General features: G+C 55.7%; 9 protein-coding genes across 9 annotated transcripts; 3 read left to right on the top strand and 6 right to left on the bottom strand.

The window, feature by feature from the left end:
- Positions 1 to 916: 916 nt before the first annotated feature.
- N7459_002695 (TMEM14 family protein) lies at positions 917 to 1,315 on the top strand (the record flags this gene model as incomplete). Its single annotated transcript, XM_056941880.1, has 2 exons — positions 917 to 919; positions 980 to 1,315. The coding sequence occupies 2 exons, from the start codon at positions 917 to 919 to the stop codon at positions 1,313 to 1,315; spliced, it is 339 nt and encodes a 112-aa protein (XP_056801763.1).
- Positions 1,316 to 2,129: 814 nt separating this feature from the next.
- N7459_002696 (putative C2H2 finger domain protein) lies at positions 2,130 to 3,528 on the bottom strand (the record flags this gene model as incomplete). Its single annotated transcript, XM_056941881.1, has 3 exons — positions 2,130 to 2,852; positions 2,908 to 3,287; positions 3,366 to 3,528. 3 exons carry the CDS (start codon positions 3,526 to 3,528, stop codon positions 2,130 to 2,132), a joined length of 1,266 nt encoding a protein of 421 aa, XP_056801764.1.
- Positions 3,529 to 4,111: 583 nt separating this feature from the next.
- On the bottom strand, positions 4,112 to 6,607 carry N7459_002697 (uncharacterized protein; the record flags this gene model as incomplete). The annotated part of the gene is made up of 1 exon (XM_056941882.1): positions 4,112 to 6,607. The coding sequence occupies one exon, from the start codon at positions 6,605 to 6,607 to the stop codon at positions 4,112 to 4,114; it is 2,496 nt and encodes an 831-aa protein (XP_056801765.1).
- Positions 6,608 to 8,597: 1,990 nt separating this feature from the next.
- Positions 8,598 to 9,155, bottom strand: N7459_002698 (carboxymuconolactone decarboxylase family protein; the record flags this gene model as incomplete). Its single annotated transcript, XM_056941883.1, has 1 exon — positions 8,598 to 9,155. The coding sequence occupies one exon, from the start codon at positions 9,153 to 9,155 to the stop codon at positions 8,598 to 8,600; it is 558 nt and encodes a 185-aa protein (XP_056801766.1).
- A 2,306-nt stretch (positions 9,156 to 11,461) lies between these two features.
- On the top strand, positions 11,462 to 13,056 carry N7459_002699 (DUF5427 domain-containing protein MTC1; the record flags this gene model as incomplete). Its single annotated transcript, XM_056941884.1, has 2 exons — positions 11,462 to 12,020; positions 12,080 to 13,056. The coding sequence occupies 2 exons, from the start codon at positions 11,462 to 11,464 to the stop codon at positions 13,054 to 13,056; spliced, it is 1,536 nt and encodes a 511-aa protein (XP_056801767.1).
- A 356-nt stretch (positions 13,057 to 13,412) lies between these two features.
- On the bottom strand, positions 13,413 to 14,782 carry N7459_002700 (5'/3'-nucleotidase SurE; the record flags this gene model as incomplete). Its single annotated transcript, XM_056941885.1, has 3 exons — positions 13,413 to 13,482; positions 13,544 to 14,430; positions 14,771 to 14,782. 3 exons carry the CDS (start codon positions 14,780 to 14,782, stop codon positions 13,413 to 13,415), a joined length of 969 nt encoding a protein of 322 aa, XP_056801768.1.
- Positions 14,783 to 16,035: 1,253 nt separating this feature from the next.
- On the top strand, positions 16,036 to 18,678 carry N7459_002701 (Zn(II)2Cys6 transcription factor domain-containing protein; the record flags this gene model as incomplete). The annotated part of the gene is made up of 5 exons (XM_056941886.1): positions 16,036 to 16,277; positions 16,361 to 17,486; positions 17,539 to 17,647; positions 17,697 to 18,022; positions 18,082 to 18,678. The coding sequence occupies 5 exons, from the start codon at positions 16,036 to 16,038 to the stop codon at positions 18,676 to 18,678; spliced, it is 2,400 nt and encodes a 799-aa protein (XP_056801769.1).
- A 613-nt stretch (positions 18,679 to 19,291) lies between these two features.
- N7459_002702 (DUF2462 domain-containing protein) lies at positions 19,292 to 19,807 on the bottom strand (the record flags this gene model as incomplete). The annotated part of the gene is made up of 3 exons (XM_056941887.1): positions 19,292 to 19,513; positions 19,542 to 19,632; positions 19,755 to 19,807. The coding sequence occupies 3 exons, from the start codon at positions 19,805 to 19,807 to the stop codon at positions 19,292 to 19,294; spliced, it is 366 nt and encodes a 121-aa protein (XP_056801770.1).
- Positions 19,808 to 20,530: 723 nt separating this feature from the next.
- On the bottom strand, positions 20,531 to 21,373 carry N7459_002703 (GPI anchored serine-threonine rich protein; the record flags this gene model as incomplete). The annotated part of the gene is made up of 1 exon (XM_056941888.1): positions 20,531 to 21,373. The coding sequence occupies one exon, from the start codon at positions 21,371 to 21,373 to the stop codon at positions 20,531 to 20,533; it is 843 nt and encodes a 280-aa protein (XP_056801771.1).
- Positions 21,374 to 21,971: the final 598 nt, after the last annotated feature.

Here is a 21,971-nt window from a genome sequence, read left to right on the forward strand (position 1 = left end):
GGCCTAAATGGGGACCGTGGTGAGATAGCATCGGCGTGTGGTGAAACATGGCTCTGGCTGGTCGGTGTGACCCAGCAAGCTGCGTGCAAGTCCAGGTTGAACGTGGAAAGAGTGTGAAGAGTGAAGGTATACTAGTGTAACTGAGCATCAAACGGATATCAGAATGCTTTCGCGGTCTGAATCACATCCTTCGCACTAGCGACTTGGTTATCTTGTCAACAAACACAAGGCTACCAGAGCGATTGTTAGCGGCAGCACGCCACCATGTTAAGTCCGAATATATATAGCCCCAGAAGCCTCCGTTTCAAGCTAGGCCCCCACTTCTTATAAATCACTGTGTCATTTACAGTGTGGAGACTATCGATGTTGTGCTCCTCCAGGCCAAGAGATCCAGGCATCTCGCGTTGTCAAGCCAGGGAATTCATTTCCCCCATCTTCCACTTTGGCAAGACTCGGCTAGCGCAGTGCTACGACATTCTCTCGGCTCCTCACAGCTATGCTTGTTTACATCGATCTCAACATACCATCCAATAAAATCCACGCAAAAACGTTGGGTCAATGACTGATTTTGTTCTAGAGTTTATTCAGCCGAGACTGTCGTTCGTATTGAATGGCATCATCTCAATACTGGATGCAGACCCAGCAACGCAGATTCGCAGGCGAGTTACACTCCATGATGATCTGTCGTATTTCTCCTGGAATTCCTCTCAAATAAGGCGCATCATGAATAAATATCCACAAAGCAAAGCCTATTCAACGCCGAATGCAACCACAGCCAAACGTTGTATACTTCGCTATACTTCGCATCATGGATTCCCCGGGCCGTTCCCGCACCATCTGACTAATCTCCACCCAGACAGCTCCCGCTCGCAGCTTCCCTCCACCACTCCAGCAAACCGCTTCCAATCCGCTCAACATGGTACGCAAAACCCCTCCCATCCAACCCCACACTCCACCAAACTAACACCCAGCACCGCAGTCCTCCCAAGCCCCCCTCCCAACAACCTCCGCGCTCGCCCTCTCCCTCCTCACCTCGCTCGGCGGCGCAATCGGCTACGCGCGCACCGGCTCCATCCCCTCCATCGCCGCGGGCCTCTCCGTCGGCGCGCTCTACCTCCTCAGCTTCGCGCGCCTGCGTGCCGGCCAGGCCTATGGCGAGGAACTCGGGCTGCTGGCCTCGGCTGTGCTGGGCGGCAGCTCGATCCCGCGGGTGATCAAGACGGGCGGGAAGCCCGTGCCGCTGGGGCTGTCGGTGCTGGCGACGTATGGGCTTGTGGTGTTTGGGCTTGCGTTTCGGGAGAAGCGGGCTGTTTGAGGGACGATGATGGGAGACTGATGTCCGGGGCGTGCGCTGGTGATGGTCTGATCGTATGATTGGGGCCATTCTGGAGATCGGAGCTTCGAGCTAGCTATGCGTGGGCGGGGGTCAAGCGCAGTTGATTCTTGTTCTGGTTGTTCTCTTTCGGGACTGTTTCTAGAGCGGATCTGCGGAATTCAAGTGATGCTTTATTGTAAGCTGCCACCGTCCTCGGTCTACGGGTTTCGAACTACAGGTCCGATGCTAGATACATGGTGTTGCAATCGCAAGACGTAAAGACGCAAAACCAAAAAGATGGATTTAGATTGTACATGGGAACCCATGTATGTGGTGGAACCCCTACCTCAAAGACGCTAAAGACAGAAACTTACATCGGGTGAAATGGCATCGTCAACCTGGGCGGCGCGGAACTCACGTCGGTGTGCTGGGGTCCCAGGCCGTTTTCAATCAAAATGAAGAACAAGGAAAATGAAGACTGCGGGGATTCAGGATTCAACAAGGGCAGAACACGTACGGTCGAATCCTCCATTAAACCTTCCTGGCAGCGATCCCGCATAGTGGAAGCGAAACCCGTCAGCACACGGACTAAGGAATCGTCGCGCACGTCGAGACAGCTTTGGTTTCTTGGGCACTCAGGCAGTCAGGTTTCGCCGGAACTACTGATGGATCAGGGCAGGTAACAGGAAAGCCGGCCGGATTGGTCAAGTGTAGCTAGAGTATGTGTCGAACTTAGCTGGAGTCCGTTGTCCGTGTCTGTCACTGCAGACACCCCCCCGCCTCGTGTCTTTGGAATATCATTTGGGACAGGCTGTTAATGTGCCGGGTCGATGACCGTATCCTGGTCTTGGATGGCGCCCACCACCACCGCACCGGGGAGCTCGCCGAGAGCCGTGCCCGCGGTGAACCGATCGCGCGCGAATGTGTACCGGGGAAGCTGGGCCATCTTCTCTTCGGGGCTGGTCGTCTCGTCCGAATATACCATGCGCGTCGGTTTAGACTTGTCTTTCTTGCTGGGTTTCTCGGTAGTTTCGGCGGTCTTCGCTGTTGCTTCCTGAGCGGCGCCGGAGATCAAATCGTTAACAGATGACGATAGCTGTCCGTGTGGCTGGGCCGCATCGCCGTTCGCATGGCCTGGTGTGGATGCCGTGGCTGGGATCGGGTGGCCCATGTGCATCTGTTGCATCTGCTGTGCGTTGACAGTAGGCGCACCGAATGCCGGGCGCTGCGGAAGCCCGGCCGGTGTGGGCAGGCTGCCGGCTCGTGGAGGGGTATTGGAGTCGGAGGGAATTGGTTGTTGAGAGAAAGGCGAGGGAGTAGCGCCGTAGGCGGGTGCGGAAGGCTGGCCAGGGAACGGCTGAGGTGAATATCCGGGGGCAGGATATGGTGCAGAGCCGGGAACTTGCCCACCTGCGGGTGAAAATGTAGGATATCCTGGGCTGGCAGTCTGCTGGAAGGGGGCGACAGGCGCGGCCCCTCCGTAGGGCTGCGGATAAGAATACTGCTGCGCCGGCGCAGCCGCAGCAAGCTGTGGTACCTGTTCAAGAACATGAGCTTCAATGCCAATCCTCTCCGGCTCAAACATGACTTACATATGCACTCGGTGTTGGCGCAGGCTGTCCCGCACCCACGGGAGTCGCTTCGCCGCTACTACCACCAGCAGCTCCCTCGGCGCGTTTCGCCCGATGTTCTGCCAATCGCTTCTTCATGTCTGACACATGCTCTAGCTTCGGCTTCTTCGCCGGTTGACCGCCCGCACCACTTCCTGCAGGAGGATTGCCCGTCACCGCTTGCCGCTCCGCCTCTGCCTGCTGGAACTGGACCATGACACGCTGGTGGTGCGCCTGGAGCACATCATCCGGCACACCCTCCATTCCGAAGATTTCCACATCAAGTCCCGCTCGATTGGGCAACGCATTCTCAATCTCCGTCAGCTGTTCTTTGTGGACCTGGCTCATATGCACGGACAAGCCTGAGTGCGCGATGCGTCAGTGTCGTTGCGATCGCGGGGAGGGAGACGTCATTGACATCCTGGGTAGCGGGTGCTTACCTCCAGCTGTGTTCAGTCTGCGTCCACATCGCTCGCACTTGAAGTGCTTGGCCTTCTGATGCAAGGTCAGAATCTTGAGATCGTCGAAATCGCGCTCACAGTAGTAGCACCATGGGCGAGCCAGAAGCTCGTCCAAGGAGGGACCACGTCTCTTTTTCCCCATTATAATTGCGAATGTGAGAGGAAGAAGGTGTGAGAGTGCGGCTGTCCGCGAATTGGGGCTAAGAGTAGTGGGAGAGTCGTCGGAGAGATGGGTTGATACGAGATTGGAGGTGATGCAAACTGCTTTGAGGCGAGAGCAGTCAGGTGATGTGAGGCACGTGATAATTATTTGATGCCTGAGGTTCTCAATGTCTGGCCAATGCTATCATACAAAAATCAAAGTAGAGTACACGCCTGCGACGACGCTTACGCCACCAGGCTGCTCATTAGATGTACAGGTCCTTTTCACCGCTTGATATCGTTCTTGTAGTCCCGGAGTCCTTTCCCATAACGCCGGCGCGCAAACCTCGCAGGAACAATCAAAAAAAATGGGCCGAGCAGGAGTTATCCAGCTCTCTCAATTGAGAAGAAAGAAACGTAAGCCTCGCTGTTGGAATATGGTCATTTTAAGACCAAAGGGAATTCTCCCCGAAGTAAGATGAGAATGACTTTGGGGTCCCCCGTGTAGTCAATATCATTGGAGTTGAATGTTAATCCAATGGTAGAATGGAAAAAGGAGGATCGAAGCTGTTTCCTCCTCAAAGTCATCGGTGGTGGGGATGATGATGATGGTGGTGGTGCTGGTAATTATGGTCAGGAGGATGGTTTGGATGGCCTGGATGGCCTGGAGGGCCTGGAGGGCCTGGAGGATGGCTTGGATGATGGTGGCCCGGAGGAGGACCAGGCAGAGGCGCGAGGCCATATGGCACATACGGGAATGGCGCATACTGCGGCGGCATCGGCTGGCCAAGCTGTGCAACAGGTGGCGGGGCAGTGAAAGGGTTTGGAGGAGCGTAGTGGGACATGCTTAGCGACGGCAGCGTAGGCCCCGGAGCCATGTGTGGCACAGTCGGCATAGGAGCCACGGCGGGCGCTTTGGGAGCAAGATTGCCACTGGGAATCGGTGCAAGCGAAGTTGACTTTCGGCGACGGCCAGCTGGCTTCGGGGTTTCTGTGGTCTTCTTGACCTCATCAGCCTGGCGATCCGATTCAATTTGGGCCTTGGACCGCTTGGGATTGCGAATGCGTCCTTCGCGGTTAAAACGCTCCCAGTGGTCGAGCATTGCCTTGGTTCTCTTGGGGTTTTTGGAGTTGGCGATCTTCAGGCGGCGAGCCTCCTCGATCTCCTCGATGGTGGGGTCCCTCTTGGCTGGGGCCAGCTTGGTGGCAGAGGTTGGCTCGGGCATGGGAGACATGTCAGGCACAGATGCAGTTGTCTCATCCACTGTATGAGAAGCCTGAGGAGTGGCACTGGCCACGGTGCTTGCACCGCGACGACCTCGGCCACGGTAGGATGTGGGTGTGTAGGTGGTGGACTGAGCAGCGTCCAAGGAGACGCGAGGAGCTGTTGAGCGTCCAATTCCTCGGCCTCGACCGCGACCACGGCCTCGACCACGGCCACGAGGAGTAGCGGTGACAGGAGGTTCTGGCTGGTGTGGTTCAAATGTAGGTTGTCTACCACCACGACCTCTAGAACGTCGCTTGGCGGGGTGGATCTCCTCTTCGGTCTCTTCGCCCTCAATGGTGTCGTGTGGGGTATCCTCGGTGTCGCTCTTAGAAGCCTCGACTTCCACGGCCTTCCGCTTGCGAGTAAACTTCATCACGGGCTCTCGGCGAGGCTCGTACAATTTGGGGACCAGCTCAACGCCGTCCCTCACAACAGGCGTCCAACCGTCAGGATTGCGGTCTCCAGGTGCGGTCTTTTGAAGTAGTTTTCGACCTTGCGCGGGAGTGGGGACGAAGCCACCCTGCATGAACGGGCTCTGTGGCGTCCAACTGACCGCGGTGCTGACGTTGGAATTGAAGTAGGTGTGTTTGTAGCCATAGAGCATGGCCTCCTTCTTGTCCTCGAAGTCACGGTCGGTTTCCGGAACTTTGGCAAGGGGCAGACCGTTCCTCTTCTTGTTGCCCATCATGTGCTCTCGCTTGGCGTCGTTAAAAAGCGGAGTCCGGTAATGACGGTGAGCGAGAGTATAGAGCTTATCGAGAGCGAGGTATTCATCCTGCCAGACTTTCATCGCAAATGCGACGGTCTCGGTTGCAGCATACAGCTCTTCCGGGGCAAGCGTCTCGGGTTTCCGAAGCATTTCCAGGAGATCATCAAACGAGCCGATATCAAGGAATTTGCCCTTGTCAGTAGTGGTGATTTTGTAAGGGTCCGGCCGAATCAGTGGCTCGGGCGCATCACGCTTCTTGGGCTTGGAGTCACGGAAGACGTGCTGCCAGGTGCTCTCCACTTTCGCCAGTTCTTCAGCGTAGTTAGGGCAGAATTCGTTCACATTGTGCACGTTCCAGATCTTTGGAAGGCGGTCCTTCATTTCCGGCTCTTGCCATTGAGCCACGCGTCGGCGATAGTCGTCGGGGAAAGCACTTCGAGGGTTTGAAAGCCACTCCAACTGGTCCAGCTTCCCGGCCGCCTCTTGAGTGACCTTGGGTGCGGTGGCGGGGGGTGCAGCGACGTGATTTTCCACCTCACTTTGGAGGCCATTGACTACCGGTACGGCAGCAGTTTCGGCCACCTCTCCCTTCAAGTGGTCTTCGGTTGGTTCAGTTGGTTCGGCGTGACCAGGTTCTTCGCCTTCCTCGCCCTCGCCTTCGCCTTCTTCGGCCTCGTCGATCTCGACCTCTTCGCCATCCTCGGCTTCTTCGGCCTCTTCAGCCTCTTCGCCCTCGAGCTGCATTGCACCATTGACTACTTCCTCTTCGTCATTGTAGTCAAGTTCCTCATCATTATCTACGCCGCTCTCATCGGCGCCATCATAACCCACCTGGTGGTGGGGATGGTCCGATGCCACGTGAGCATTGAGAACATCATCCTCCGTGATGCTCTCGTCTTCCAGCATGTCCAACAACTTGCCACACCAGTCGCATTTTAGTCGCCGTGAGCGTGGCTCTGGCGACTGCGAGATCTGGGTGGAGGTAGATTGCGGCCGGAAAGGCTCGGAAAATTGTCGGCGCAGCGGAGAGTCCTGGTCCTGGCTGTCGCCCACATCGGAGGACGGATTGTCCATGTCCAAATCAGCCCGAGGGATGGGGGCCATTTGGGAAGGAAGCAAAGTAGTAGAAGCAATGAAAGGAAGAAAATGAATCCCCAGCACGGTCCAATTAGTGCGCAAGGGCAAACCGACCCGGGGTGCACCGTGAAGATCGAAGAATGTATGGAGTGCTCTGTATAGATGGGTTAGCCGGTTCGCTTGCTGGCGCCAAGACGCCAGTAGTAATCGCAGCGCAATGTCAGGAACCCCCCAGATCGGGGGAGGATCGTGTGAGAGACGGGACCAAAAACATAGAAACGACAGGATGCCAGGGAGAAGAAGACATTCCTGCTGGACACAGATGCGAAACAATCATGGCGTCGAGAGAGAATGGGGGTGGACAGCAGGAAACAGACACGGTCGCGGCAATTTGGGTCAGGCTCTGACCGGGGAAGTGTAAAGACTACAACAGCAAGGGAAAAGAGCCCCCACGGCAGACGTACCATGAAAAGGAGAAAATCACAATGGTGATTGCATCGATCGAGTCAGGAATCCCCAAATCCCGATCGGCCAATTTACGGCCGGGCTGGAGTGAGACGCTGGGCCGAAGTGTCCAGGGATGTGTACTCGAAGGCTGGATGGCCAGGCTTTTTCAGCGCGCGACCACAACCACGCCCCGAGAATACAGGAGAAATCAAAGTGTCAGGATCAAAGAGCCAAGTACAGAAGAGACTCTAGAAGAATCTGGGGCAAGTGGGCAATGCGCGGTGCTGCGGATGCTGCAGCGCGCGAAACGGTAGTATGTAGAAGGAGAGAAAAAGAAACACTTCCGCGAGCGGGAAGAGACCAGAGAAACAGACAAAAACAAGGGCGATGAAAAAGGACAAATGAGAAGAACGGGCGACCAGGAAAAGAAGCGTCGCACTGGGGGGTGGAAGAAGATAAGGATGGGCGCAACTGTGAAGCTGAGAGCGCAGAAAAGAGATTGAGAGGGAGTTTAGTTTGTAGTGACCATTACAACGGGGCTCCACTGCCACCCGCAGCCAATCAGCTTGCGCCCATCTATGTAGCCACGCTGCTCAGTTGGACATTGCGAGCCGTGATGCGTGAATGGAGACGGTAGTGAATGGATGATGTGTATAGTTGGTCATCTGAGAAGTGTGTGATAAGTTTACACAGTTAGAGATTTACGGTTGGCTCACTTGGGGGTGGCGAGATACAAATCAGGGGCAATCAGGTCTATACGAGAATATTTCGAGTGTCATCGAGAACTATAATAGTGTTATATCGAGGACGCTATAGAACCAGGCCTGTATTCCCTCTCCCTGTGTTTGCTTTCTCATGGCTGTGTGTTTTCAGGGTGGTGATCGGAATAATCTTGGATAGCTCTCCTTCTGCAAGGGTTCTAGCGTCATTAGCCGCCCTGGGGACCGCTATGGCAACCACCATTCACATTGAAGGGAGTTTCAATAGTCCTACCGAATTCCTTTGCTGTACTCTCCGTAAAAAACATATATTTCTTGATCCCTATCCCCGTCTGACACAAACTCATTCCTTTGTTGGCCCCTTTAGTTCCGATCATCGCAGGTCTTGAGCACAGACCGCACATATTGGCTTCGCATTTTTCCGCGCTTTTGCAGACACACAACTCCTCGAAGAATGTTCGACCCGGAGTATAGACTGTAATATTGTAAAAGAGTAGAAGGAGCTGAAGTACGGTGGGAATGGGGATTACAATGCTCGTCTGTTTTGAATCATCTCATGCGTTCGCTCCGTGAATAATCAATCTAGTCACAACTAGGAGAACGCACCATTCACTCTGCCAAATCAGGACAATGGCAATGTTATGTCAATATCGTTCAATAAGTACGATCGCAGTGGAGGGCAGAGATAGGGGGTTCTTGAGAGGCTCGATGACAGAAATATGCCCTTGGGCCTTGCAACCCACACAAAAACATCGATGCAGTACTTTGGGATGCAGCTACCACAATATACAATACAACTCGTCAAATGACTCAACTTCCAGGTTCCAGGAGGCCACATCTACTCCATCACTTCAATGGTTTTTCTCCCCCACATCCAACGCCACCAGAAACCGACTGACGCAGTTATACGCCGCCACCGTGGCCGTGATCTCCACTATTTCCTGATCACTAAAGCAGTTCTTCAACTCTTGAAATACCTCATCTGGCACCGTGACAGTCTTGGTCATCGAATCAGTGTATTGCAACACCGCCCTCTGGTCGCGACTCAGGGACTTCACCGATTCATCGTGTGAAAAGTCTGCTTGGGCATTGCCGATGACCTGCAAAGCTTCCTCGCTTAACCCACCCTGCTGGAGCAGCGGCGCATGCTGCTCCCACTCAAATAGCGCCCCGTTGATCACTGCGACACGGCAAATGGCCAGCTCGCGGATAACAGTTGACAGAGTGGTACGGGTGCGAATGGCCCCGAGAAAGGAATTCCATCCATCTGCGACAGGGAAGGAGTGCAGCAGAGCGAGATCGAGTGGGAGGAGCGCGTTTGGAGCCCGGCGGGCTTGCACACTGGCGAGGATCCTCGCTTCATCTGGGGTACTAGTTGGAGGAGGATCTGGCACATATGGGAGACGCATGGCTGATGGTGTGCCTCGGGCTTGAATCAGCAGTGGGATGTTAGCGGGGGAGTGAGTCAAGAAGCGCCTCAAAATGGTATTCACCTTGTCTTTGGGTTGTGTGTTCCTTAAGATGCTCAGAAACACAAACGATATCCAAGATCAAATATCCGAGATGAGGAGTTTCGATTGGCCGGATGGGATCGAACAAATCGGAGAGGGAGCGCGTCTGTACGCCCGTTTCTGATCGGCGTGGTCGGGTCGGTGCCGAATCACTGCAGAGCCGCGGGTGTCGGGCTGGTGGTCCGCCATCTCGGCCGCCGGCCGCAGCCTCGATCTCATGGACAAATTGTTCATATTGGACATCTGTCGGAAAGGCTGAGAGGACACGAGGCCTGGTTCGACTATATTTGCAACAATGACCTATTCCAATTCATTCGTCACAATGTATTTGGAGGTCTTGGACATACAAAAAACGGGTCTCGCACGAGCTTTGGCTGTCAATTATTGGCTGCATTGCTGACCCGGATACTAAATTGGACTGATCTCGCATGGGTATTTGGCTCGTTTCAAGAAGATTATTGGGTTGTTGAGTCGAAAACTTCTGATATGAAAACAAGCTCCGGTGAGACCCTTACCATCAGCACTATTGTTGGCACTAAAAATTCAACGATGAAGGAAAGAGTTTTTTTTCGGTTAAAGCCCTCCTGAGCTTTTCTTCGATACAGAAAGTTCCGGAGAGGAGAGAATGAGACAAGACGTGTAGAAAGATGTTCCAATCGCAGGTCTTTCTAGAACTCATACAGCGTGGACGGGACTTTTACTCCAGGAGAACAAGTCATGCCAAATCACTGAATTGGCTTCACTATACCCGTGTGGCATCCAACTTCAGCAAGCACGCGGTACGCAAGTATAACTGCTATGCATCAATCCTCAATATGCCTAGGAAGAGAGAAGCAGATATCAAGAATTGGGAAAGCACTAGTACACAGGTGTATGGATAGACCTTTAATCTACATAGCTTTACCTGTAATTTGCGTGCATTTCACATTGCCAGCCGGACACCTAATGGCAGGGAGGAGCCTACCGGGTTGGAAGGTATTTTTGTTGATTCTTGATTATCACCCAATGCTGCGCGATTACCGCCAAAAAAATATCAGCTTTCAAACCCCGCGTCTTTGAGTCACAACCCATCAACCTAGCGCCAAGCCGGCGTGCTTAGGTGTCACAAGTAGGCCGGGCCGTCGCGAGCAGCATTGGCACCCGGTTGGTGGGCAGGCTCTCGATATGTCCTTCCACCAATGCATTCCTCTGCCCAACTTGAATCTTCCATGTTTTTTAATACCGCATAGTTGTTGGTCTGCGTAGGCTGAAGGTACTTCATGTTGGTCTTACAGTAGCACTGAGCTTCCCCTGTAAGTACTTATATCATCTTGGCATCGGTAAGACGTCCTGCAACCTAATGTTCGTCACGGGTATCGGCTGAGAATTCGCATTCCTTGCGATTTAGTAAGCTCAGTATTCGCATTTAGACCTTGACATGTTGCAACATAATCGATAAATGTACTGGTTTGACTCGCAGACGGTGGCATGGCGCTACGGATGTTATGGTTTAGTGAGTTGCGCCGGTCAAAACCACACTAGGCAGTATACAGGCAGATGCCTTTTCGGTTGGGTAGAGAATGTAGGAGGGTTGGAGTATAGATTGGGTAAATGAATCTGTTCAAGTCCAATTGGTCGCGGCCAATTAGTACTCATATAAAGAGGCGGCCAGAAGGGGGACTTACTGGATATAACTCCGAAAGTGGGTGCAGATATAAGGAGCAAAGCGTTGCTCATTTGAGGAAATCTATCGGAAGAGATCTCTATCTCGGGGCCGCCTAGATATTAGGGTAGCCAGGGTAGAAAAAAGAGACCTAATGCACCGAGAAAAGAGAGAAGGAGGAGAAGAAGCCCTCGAGCGAAACTACTCTGCCCACACACTACGTGGAAGGTCAGTGCAACAGACATGTAGGCGTCCTCATCGCGGAAATATCCTGGTAGTACCGAGGTACATATATTTGCGTAGGCAGCGCACAGGATCTCAATAGGCGGCGCACTAAGGTGATCAACCTCGATTTAGCTATAACCTAGGCCTGCCCCAGATCCCTCCCCAGTAAGATGCTTAATATGTCCTCTAATGCCCATCCACTCATTTACTCATGGCAGTGTTGCGAACACAACAAACCGCGGGTCTTGGCACGGGGTCTCCACCGTCGCTGCGGGAGCTCTAAACAATCGGTGTCGTCACCTCTCCTGAACAACCCCAGCCGCCTCTTTCACACACCATGCCTCCGAAGGGAGCAAAACCCACTAGCGATGAGCTGCTCGCTCAGTTCGACAACCTCGGAATCGACCAGTCTGGCGAGAAGAACTCGAAGCCGACGCCAGCGCCGGCAGCTCCTACCGCCGACAATGCAACGGCCGAACAGGAGGACATCCTGACGGAGCTCGATAACCTAGCCTCCCAACGGCCGAGCAGTGGTCCTGGCACGCCGCGTCTATCAGCCGATAAGCCACGCTCGTCGACTCGGTCTCCTCGGCCCAGTGCGACTATCGATCGAACCAGTGAAGACAAGGCCCGCACTGGCCAGTCGGAGGAGACAGGCCGATCTTCTCGCACAGGAAACAAGCCTGAGCAGGTGAAGCAAGATGCCGAGCCTGCAGCATCGCAGGCGCAGCCGGAGGGCGGCGGCTGGTTTGGAGGATGGTTCGCAACGGCCAGCGCGACAGCCACTGCCGCCATGAAGCAGGCCGAGGCAGCAGTCAAAGAGATCCAGAACAATGAGGAGGCCCAGCGATGGGCCCAGCAGGTCAAGGGCAACGTTGGAGCATTGCGGGAGTTTGGTATGTCTTTTCCGGGCCCGGGGCCCTACGTGTGCTCATGCTAAACTGGAGTCCTGCAGGCGGCGAGCTTCGCAGCATGGCTATCCCGACCTTCACCAACATCATCCACACCCTCGCCCCTCCCATCTCCTCTCACGAGCGCCTCCAGATCCACGTCACCCATGATCTCTCCGGCTACCCTGGCGTCGACCCGCTCGTCTACGCCGTTTTCTCTCGAGTGATGGCCCAAGTCGAGGGCGGAGACCTGTTGGTCATTCAGCGGGGCCAAGAGTCGGCGCCCAAGCGCGGCCTCGACGTCGGCGGGTACATCTCCAGCGCCGGCTGGCATGACGGGCCCTGGTGGCGGACCGTCACCCCCGGAACCCCACGCACGATCAACGCCGTCCCCGGCGCCGTCGAGGCGTCGAAGCTCGCTCGCGCGAGCGCGGAGTCCTACGCTTCCGAATACTTCGCCTCGCGGGGTGGGCTCGAAGAGGCGGCCAAGCAAGCCACCGAGGTGCTGAGTGAATCCAACCCCGTTCGCAGCAGCGATATCTTCCTCGCGATCCAGGCAGTCAGCCAGCCCGTTTCGAAGGAGCTTTTCCAGGCCGCCCCGTCGGGCGAAAAAGCTACCTCCCCCGGCGCCGTCGACGCCGAAGAAACAGAAGAGGAGATCGCCTTCGCATTGTACCTGCATGACCCGGTGCATGGAATCGCCTTCCACGCCGTCTCCCAGGCCATCCCGCAGAAGTGGATCGAATGGCTCGATGCATCGGCCCCGGCGCCCGAGAACCCGGACTCCGAAGACGCGCAAGTGCCACATGCCGTGGTACCTGAGGCCATTGCTGAGATTGTCGAGAGCGGCGGCGTGGATCCGCGCGAGTGGGTTGCTGAATGGGTCGAGGAGACCTTGTCGCTGGCGGCTGGCGTTGTCGCGCAGCGCTATGTGGCCCGTCGCATGGGCGTCGGCGAGGGTGGAATCGGGAAGGGCAAGATGCGCGCTGAGCAGGCGACGACCGTCGAGAGCGGTGCAGGAGAAGCTGCCCGCGCGGGCTAGGATGGTTATGTCCTGGCGCTTCTCTTTCGTGCTGTTGTTTATGTGATACACCCTTTCCTTCCAGCTTCCAGCACGTCGTTCGCACTCGCCGCTATTCCTAGCGCGTCAATGTGTCGGTCATTCAGACCGTGCGATGACCATAATCAATCGTAAATGATTTTTACGTGCTCATTTCTCCCGTTCTACTATGTACAAAAGCATGGGGGTCGGTCCTCCTATACTCCCCCCCCTGGCATAATCAATCGAGATGCTCCTGAATGCAATATCGAATAGCCCTGCGCTCGGAGGAACACAAAACGAATAATAGGAAATATTATGTATGCAGTCCAACCCATTCGACGACAAGACCGACAGACTCACTGGTCCAAGTGCAACGGCCCCTCCAAACCGGGAACGTGCCAGAAGTTTGCACGAAGAGCAGTCACACTATCAGCCAGGTTAGCATCACAAGAGCTGCCCCGTAAGGACAAGCAGACAGTCATCATACCTGGTAGACCCATTCAACACGGTGTGCGCATCGGTGCCCTCCTCGCTCTCCTGCAACCTCCTCTTCATATCCGACAAATCGGCAGACCACTTGAAATGGCGCTGCTTGGGCTCGCCGTGTCCATTCACAGCAGTGCCATTGCAGTGCTCCGTCGCCACGCCGTTGGCCAAGCCGGCACCGTCCACCATCTTGCGGTCCGCAGCATCGCCGCCGCTGCCGGTCTCGGCATACAGACAGCCCCGAGACCAATAGTAGGGCAGGGTGCGGGTATACTGCACCGGCTGGGACTCGACGTCCGCGCGCATGGGGATGTTCAAGTTATACAGCTCGACGCGCTCGTCCCAGTGGCTATGCAGATGGTCGACGATGCGCACGGCGAGACGGGCCGCGGCGGCAATCACCTCGGCGGGCTGCGGGTCCTTGCTGCCGAAGGAGATGGCGATGCCGCGCTTGCCGCAGAAGACCGCCTCGAGAGCGCCGCCCACCGTGCCCGAGGACAGGTTGTAGATGGTGGAGGCGTTGCGGCCGTGGTTGGGGCCCGAGATGACCAGGTCGACGGGCGGGCGGTGCGGGAAGAGGTTGTACAGGCCCAGCTGGGCGCAGCTGGCGGGCGTGCCGTTCTCGATGACCACCCACTCGTGGCCGTTGTGTGGGCTGTCCGCGGCGGGCTGGTACGCCGCGTCCCACGAGCCATCGTCGCGGAAGGCGTCGGGGTGCACGAGGTTCGCGGTCAGCGCCGCCTCGATCAGGTGGGCTTTACCGATCCAGGAGCGCGAGGCGGCGGGGATGGCGATTGAGACGAGGTGGCCGGCGGCTTGGAGCTCGTCGACCAGCGGGCGCACGTAGGGCGATAGGCGCCGGTTAGGCGGGCCGTCGTCATTGACCACCTATAGTTGACCGATAGTCAGTGCCCGTTGAGAGTGGTTGTCTTTTCTTGGTTTCTGGTTTTCTGCTCCCGTTTCTTATCTCGAATGACGTTGGGAGGGGAAATAGGATTGAGCCCGCGAATAGCATTGTCATGGAAGGTGGATAGTCTACAACCATGCCGGGGCTCATCAACTTGATTTAGGCTGTGTTCTTCCCCTGCTGTTCTTCTCTTTGATCGCATTGCGTCTAACCCCCATTTTGGCATCGCAGGATTCGCACCGAGAACGGAGCCAAGTAAAAAGAAAAAGAAAGAAAAAGAAAGAAAGGGCGTGGAAGGCAACCGCCTCGCTTCGGACCTACCAGAATATGCATCGTGACGCTCGGCGGTGCTCAGGAGCCAAGAGCTCGGCCTGGGTCAGCGTCTGTTGCTTTTGCAAGAGGATGCTTCCACGAGTCGAGTCGATCGGATCCCACGCGAAGGAAGAACGACAACCCCAGTTGGGGAAGGCCGGGGGCGGTTCCGGTTTTATGGGGGAAGAGTCATTCTGGATCAACAGCCATCATGACCGGCAGGCCGAATGGGGAACTCGCAGTGAAGTTGGGGAAGGAAAAGTGGTGACGGATGGAGTCTGCGGTGAACCGATCCGTCGGTGGACGAGGACTTGCTGACTGGGGCGATGGTACTGTCGATTGATCCTTGAACGACATTACAGAAGTGTAGTCGCGTAACTATATATATACCTAGGTATATATACATATATATAATCATAGTTAGATCCAGGTTGGTGTATGAGATTCTGTTGCTCGCTATTCCAACCATATATCCGTGGTATACTTCGGCCTCACTTCTCTGCGAAACACGGAGATACTTCGGTTATATACTTTATGCACATGTGCATGCTCGGTGCTACCTAGAGCGGCGTAATTGCAAGACCGGGTGTGCCTGAGAGCGCGAGAACCGTGGAAAGACGCGATAGCAATTATTGATATTATTGATTCGTATTATAATTCTGGTTCCATTCTCACTGTCATCACGATTGGTCTGTACTACGCCGTAGTCCGAGCTAGAAGTGGGTGGCGCAGACCCGTCTTGCAAGGTTCTCTCTTCGATCGACTCGCGTAAGGTCAGTCCACCTCGTGCGCTCGGCGCTCCGCCGTCCGCTCCGGCTACGTTCTGTGTTCGTGTATGGCCGCTTGCTTGTATGTAGGTGTTCGGGCCGGGAAAAGAGTGCCGTTCGGATCGTCGTGATGGGAATTATGCACGGAGAATCCAGCATCCCGGTGTTTCGTAGATCCCCAATCGTGCAGAAGAATGAGAAGGATGGCCGGCGCCAGCCGCGGTCTGTGCGGATCCCCGAGAGACGATCGCATGTAAAACTTGGTGGTGGGGAAATCCGTCGCAGTCATCTTCTTTCCCCTCGACTTACTCCTTCACCCACCCTTCGATCCTTCGACATCTACAACTTTGCTCTCGCGTGAAATCGGTCTCTCTCGCAACCGATCTCGTCGCTCCTCTCGTCCGCCCAGTCGCGAAAAAATCCAAACAAACACGTCCTCGTCTTGTTGGGGACCTTGGCTCGGCCTGGTCGGCTCCGACGCCTTCTTCCATTGCCTGCATACCCTGGATGGACTCTGGAAGCGCTGCAACGGCTGCGGGGATCGACCCCAAAATTCTGGACAATTGGCAAACCGACGGTGCTTTCTCCGTCGCGTCGTGGGAACATCTAGGCTACGAACAACCACCCGAGTGGGACACCAGCCAGGACTCGAGCCAGTGTGCCGATGCCGCCGACCTAGGTGCCTTTCATGATCCGTTGACGGGCTCACTGCTGGATCGCTCGGGCGATCTCCAGCATCTAGACAACAGGTTCGACGCCTCCAGCCCCGTTCCAGCTGCGCCGGAGCGAACAAGAGAAATCGAAAAGATGCTGATAATGAGCGCCTTTCCAGGAAGCACGATGTGACCTCCGACCATTTCAACTACCCCGATGTCACCGTCGAAGGCTCAGGCAGCGGGACCATCAGTCCTCGCACGCTGCCGTCGTCGACCGACGACAACTTCCATCCCGACGAGACCTGGCCGCAGTTCCAGCTGTTCAACTCCGTCACGGCGGGCATGCCCCTCGAAGCGCCCCTTCTCTATCCTTACGGCAAAGGACCGAATCCCTCCAACGGTGCCGTCATCGTCGAGGATGTAGGCGAGATGTCACATGGTCAGGGATTTTCGGATGCCCCGGCTGAGGCTATGATGTTCCAGCAGGTGCCGCCGTCGTTTCCTTTAATGCCGGAAGAATGGCCTGACCTGCCGGCCGACATCTCGTTGGAGAACATTCCTGGACAAGGTGCTTTTTCGGTGGACATGACCCCACAGCACGGTCCCAAGGACACCACTTTCCAATCCTCCACCCGGTCGCTTGAATCGCGGTGGCTCACCAGCTTGGAGTCGCAACTGCCAGTCACGCAGATGACCCCTGCTTCTCTATTCACCACGCCGAAAAACGGACAAACCGGACAGGACGGATTCCAATACAAGTCGGAAAGCTCTTCTGAATCGGGCGATGTGCCCAACGTCTACGAGGGCTCGTACTCTGCCACGGGCGATGAGCCCCCGGCCTTGGTGGAGCGTCAGCTGGAGGATGACGCGCAGTGGAAAATCACGACACCGAGCAGTGGCTCGCCGGAGGAATCGCAGTCCATGCCCAAGGCCACTGCTTTCATGGTTAGCGAGACTCCGTCGGAGTCACTGATCAGTACCGTCCCTTCTCGATCGAAGAATTCGATCTCTGCCAGCCAGCGTGCCTCAGGCCGGCCCATGCCTCTGGCCATGCAGTCTGTGGCTACCGTTCGGAAGCGTAAGAACCGAAACGCCCAGGGCTCCATGGACCAGGGGCAACCGAAGCCCCTGCAGATTGTTCAAGAAGATGGACAAGGCGGCTCCATTGCTTCTGCAGACTTTGTCTCTCCGCCCCGCGGTGCTCGTCGCAAAGGCCCCCTGAGTATGGTTGGCAGAGCCAACGCGGGCCTGCGCCGGAAGAACAAAGATACCTGTGTCCAGTGTCGGCTGAACAAGCGCAAGGTTCGTATGGTTGATGCCATGTTGGTCATTCCAAAAGCTAATCGCATCGCAGTGTGATGGAAGCTCGCCTTGCGATGCCTGTCGCCCAACTCTCCACGAGCAGCCGTGTGCGCGTGCATGCTTTTCTAGCATTGTTGAATTTGGAACCTGTAACTATATCTGTACGCATCACTTCCTTGACGATTTCCGATACCGACTAACCATTCCCAGCTCAACGAGCTGTCAATCACCCAACGATGGATGGCACAGGTCGCGTTCGAATGGAGATTCCCTCCGAGTTTGACATGAGTCAGCTACTGTCATTCCTCTCCGAACGCCAGGGGCGGTTCAACATCCGCGCCAGTCAGGCCTCGGGCTCCTTGTATGTTCTCGATCTAGGCGAGACGTTTAAATTTTTGAAGAGCCTGAGCGAGTACAACGGCAATGCCAAGTCGACTTTCCTGGAATTTATCGATCGCCGTATCGTCGAGTCGAAGGACAAGTCAAAGAACTGGCTAAGCTGTGTCAAGGACTGTGATCCAATGAACCAGGCCTACGTGAGTTTCGCATTTTGCCCGTTAACAGTCGCGCCTGTTATCTGACCGTTGATCTCCAGACTCTCCTCTCACGATGGAACAACATGCCTAGTCGAGCAAAGTATACTTTCGTGCCTCTAGACGCCAACGGCCAGGAACGCCAAATGGATATCCACAACCCCGAGGACCGTCGCGACATTCTTCTTGCGGCCCAACTCTCCCGCATCTTCTGCCGCATGCTTGAGGTTGAGGGCTTCCGCAAGCTCGAGAGAGACTTCTACAACATCAAATGGAAGCAGATCTCCCACGACACACACATTCGCTTCCTAAACGAGTTAGGTCACATCCTGCTCTCGCTGCGGTGGCGCGTCTCCTGGTGGAAACGCCTGGGCGACGGCGGCCGCAGCCCCGACCCTAGCCAGCAACACTACGTGGACCGAGTCGAGTTGCTCTGCCGCATCTTGTATGTCTACTACACCTGCGTTCTGGCCAAGCTGCCGTCGTGGTCCACAACCGATGTCCCCAAGGGCAACTGGTCCTCGTACGCGGACTCGGAGAATGCAGTGTGGGACGACTTCCCCTCGGACCCGACGGACGCGGGCTTCCAAAAATGGATGGACCACGGCCAGGATCTGATCGAGCAAGCGGGCGTCCTTGGCCGCATCTCGAAGCAATAAAGCCGCACGGGGATGTGTCGAGCAGACTATCTGGCGGCCTGATAGGCAGGGTGGAATGAAAGTGACGGGACCGGAGTTGGAACATAGATACCCTTTCTTCTTTTACTTTTGATGTTTTTTCTTGTCTCATTTTGACCTATCTTTTCCTGGTTCATTTGCGTTCGCACGGATCACGACTATATACTACTTACATACTACATATCTGGTTATGATTGACGAATACCCGCCGCTCTCCCTCGGGATCTTCGAGTCACCTCAGCACATCCATATCACGAGTCTCTTGAGGTGATGTGTCTTTCCTTGTACATGCTGTTGAACCTGTCGTATCTGTTACATGTCACATCTTTACCAGTCTACTAGATAGTAAATGGAGCTACTGAACATAACCGCCGACACGCGCAACGACCCAACTCGTACAATCAAACGGGGTATCGAATTCATGAATCGTATCGCCAGGACATGCGATAGGAAGACACAGTGTGAGCACAAGAATTGAATCCAAAGAGCCTCTAACAAGGCCCAGCCAGCCCAACCTCAAAATCAAAATCCAACCCAAAATCGCAAGGGAAGGTCGCCGCCCGGCTATCCGCACTCCCCAGACACCGCAGCCGGTCTATTTCTTCTTCCCCTTCTCCCCCTTATCCTTCTTCCCGCCGCCCAGCATCTCAAGATGCCCGGCCTTCTGCGCCAGACTCCGCTCCGTCTTGGCGACTAGTCCGGACGTGAGTTTCTGTTGCGCGGCGAGTGTCAGCAGGGTACTGGAGGGACCGGAACGATCCATGTGACAGGACGGACGGGACGGGGGTAGTCGTGCGCGCACGCTCAGGGTCAACGACTGCGAGCACCGGCGCTTGTATGCATACCTTATTCAACTTCTGCGCCTTGATCAGCGAGGCTTTCTTGGGCGCGACCTGGCGCGGGCCGGGCTTTGTGCGGGCGGCGTTGCTGGAGGCGCTAGTGGGATGATACGATGTCAGCTTCAATGCATCTGCATCTGCATCTGGGATGACACAGGATCGGGGTGGTGAATGTGATTGTGGTGGCAGGGCAGTGAGGGCACGGGTAGATAGACGCACCGCTTCGCCGACGCGGTGGCCGGCTTGCTCTTCTTTAGTAGACCCTGGGCCATTGCGGGTGGTGGTGTTGTGTGTAGTAGAGTGTTGAGCGGGTACTGCCAGCAGCACAGAGAAAGGCCGTCAACAGGAGAGCTCGGAGAAAGGATCGAGTCGAGTCTGATGCTGGAGTTGTTGCGGAAAAATCCTTATCGACTTATCGGGCGTCACGTGCGGATGGGTTACTGGGTGGTGCTGATTGGCTGGGGGAAGTATAACACCGGTGACTGCAGGAGCGGACGAAGGGGAATGTTGATTGGGAATGCGGTGGGAACGTGGAAGACTATGGGAATTGTGTCTGATAATATACGTAGCCAAGCATCAAGTCTCGATGCGGGCGGTGGAAGGGTTAACAGCCGAGACCGACTCTGCGATGAGAGGGAGATGATGTACTACAAGATACAAGCCCTATTACTGGCAGATCTACTTCGCGCACAGCGCAAGGAACAAAGCATAAAGACATGGGACTTGACATTACAAGCATTCCTGATGACTTGAATTCCTTGAACATACATGACGAAGGGAAAGAAACGTATGGAGCGCAAGCAAGCTCAGCGGAAGAAGATGCGATAAAAGGGGTCCATATCAAGTATCGACAAGATCAAATCCTCATTAATTTTCCTGGCCCGGAAGAATGGCCGGCCCAGATGAGATCAAAGGGAAAGAGAACTCGCTCAAGAAAGATAAGAAGAGAAGAGGCCGGATCCTGCGTGGCCGAAGCAATTGGGAGTGGCACCCGCTTACAGAGCCATGAAGGCAACGATACCGGCCAGGACGGCGCCGAAGCTGGCGGCGTTGCGGCCAGCACCGCTGAAGGGGGTGGCGGAGGGGGAGACGGCAGCCTTGCCGGTGGTGGAGGGGACGGCAACGGAGCTGCGCAGAGTGCTGGCGTAGGGCACGCGGGAGATGGAGACGGCCGAGGGCAGGGGGACGGAGGTGACCCCAGCAGTAGAAACGGCGGTCTTGCTCTCAGACTCGGGGCAGATGGTGGTGGTGATCTCGGAGTAGGGCGTCACGGTGGTGTACGCACCGGAGGCAGAGTCAGTCGGGGTCACGGCGGGAGTGGCGGTGGCGGACTGCGACTGGGTCTCCGGGCAGATGGTGGTGGTCTTGTCATCAATGACGGTGACGATGGTGGCAGGAGCAGAGGTGGCAGCAGTGGTGGAGGGAGCAGTGGTTGTGCTCTCCGTCTTGCCGGAGCTCTTGCCCTTGGAGATACCGAATTGGGTGGACCACTGGTACTGGCCAGTGCCCTCGACCACCAGGAGCAGGCCGTAGTGGGTGGTGTCGACCTCGAGGTTGGTGCCGGGGGTCCAGGTGTAGGAGCCGGTGTTGTCGATGTCCTCGACAATGGTCTCGAGGGGCACGACGTCGGAGCTGGGGCCGCGCAGCAGAACCAGCGAGACCTTGTCGCCGACGGTAGGATCCCAGGTGATCTGGAACGGCTCACCCTCGGGCACCTGCTCGTTCAGGCTGGGGGTGTAGATTGGGTTGCCGTCAGGGGACTGGGAGTAGTCCGGCTTGGTGTAGGCAGCGGCGAAGGCCGCGAGGGTTGAGAAGATGGCAGCGGTGGTGAAGCGCATGGTGAATGATGGAATATCAAAGAATGACTGAGTTGGAATTATGCTAGGTAGCGAAGATGCTACGAGGAGCAATGAGCGACTGGAAGGGAATGAATGAATGTGGGTGAATGAGAGAAGGGGAGAGAGAGAGAGCGAGAGCGAGAGACATAGTATTAATCTAGCATCCACGGGGAGCCCGCATGGGCCCTGGAGGGAGCAACAAGGTGGAGAGCCACTAGCAAAGGCATTTCATTTTCAGCATTTCAGCATTTCAGCAGGTATTTGGGAGCCCCATCCAGGGCTGCCGCTAAGAATGCGCGAGCCAATGACGTGAGGCTAGTGGATTGCTCTCTAAAGCCTCCAAGCGAGGTGTTGACTGGGTTTTTGTTTTGGCATTCGCTTTGGCGTGGCTCGTCGCGTGGAATCGCCAGAACGACACGCCCCCCCGAGACTCGGAGTGGTGTCTGGTGATGATGTCTATGGCCATGGCTAACTATGGCTATGGCTATGATTATTATTAGGTCGAGGATGCGACGGTGGCCTCGTGGGGCAGTGCGGGCTCTGTGGCTCGTGATTTATAGTAGGACTTGTCTCGAGTACTGTCAATACGCGATGGCGA

Source organism: Penicillium hispanicum, assembly GCF_028827665.1.
Source record: "Penicillium hispanicum strain IBT 35686 chromosome Unknown utg000003l_segment0_segment0, whole genome shotgun sequence".
NCBI lineage: Eukaryota > Fungi > Ascomycota > Eurotiomycetes > Eurotiales > Aspergillaceae > Penicillium > Penicillium hispanicum.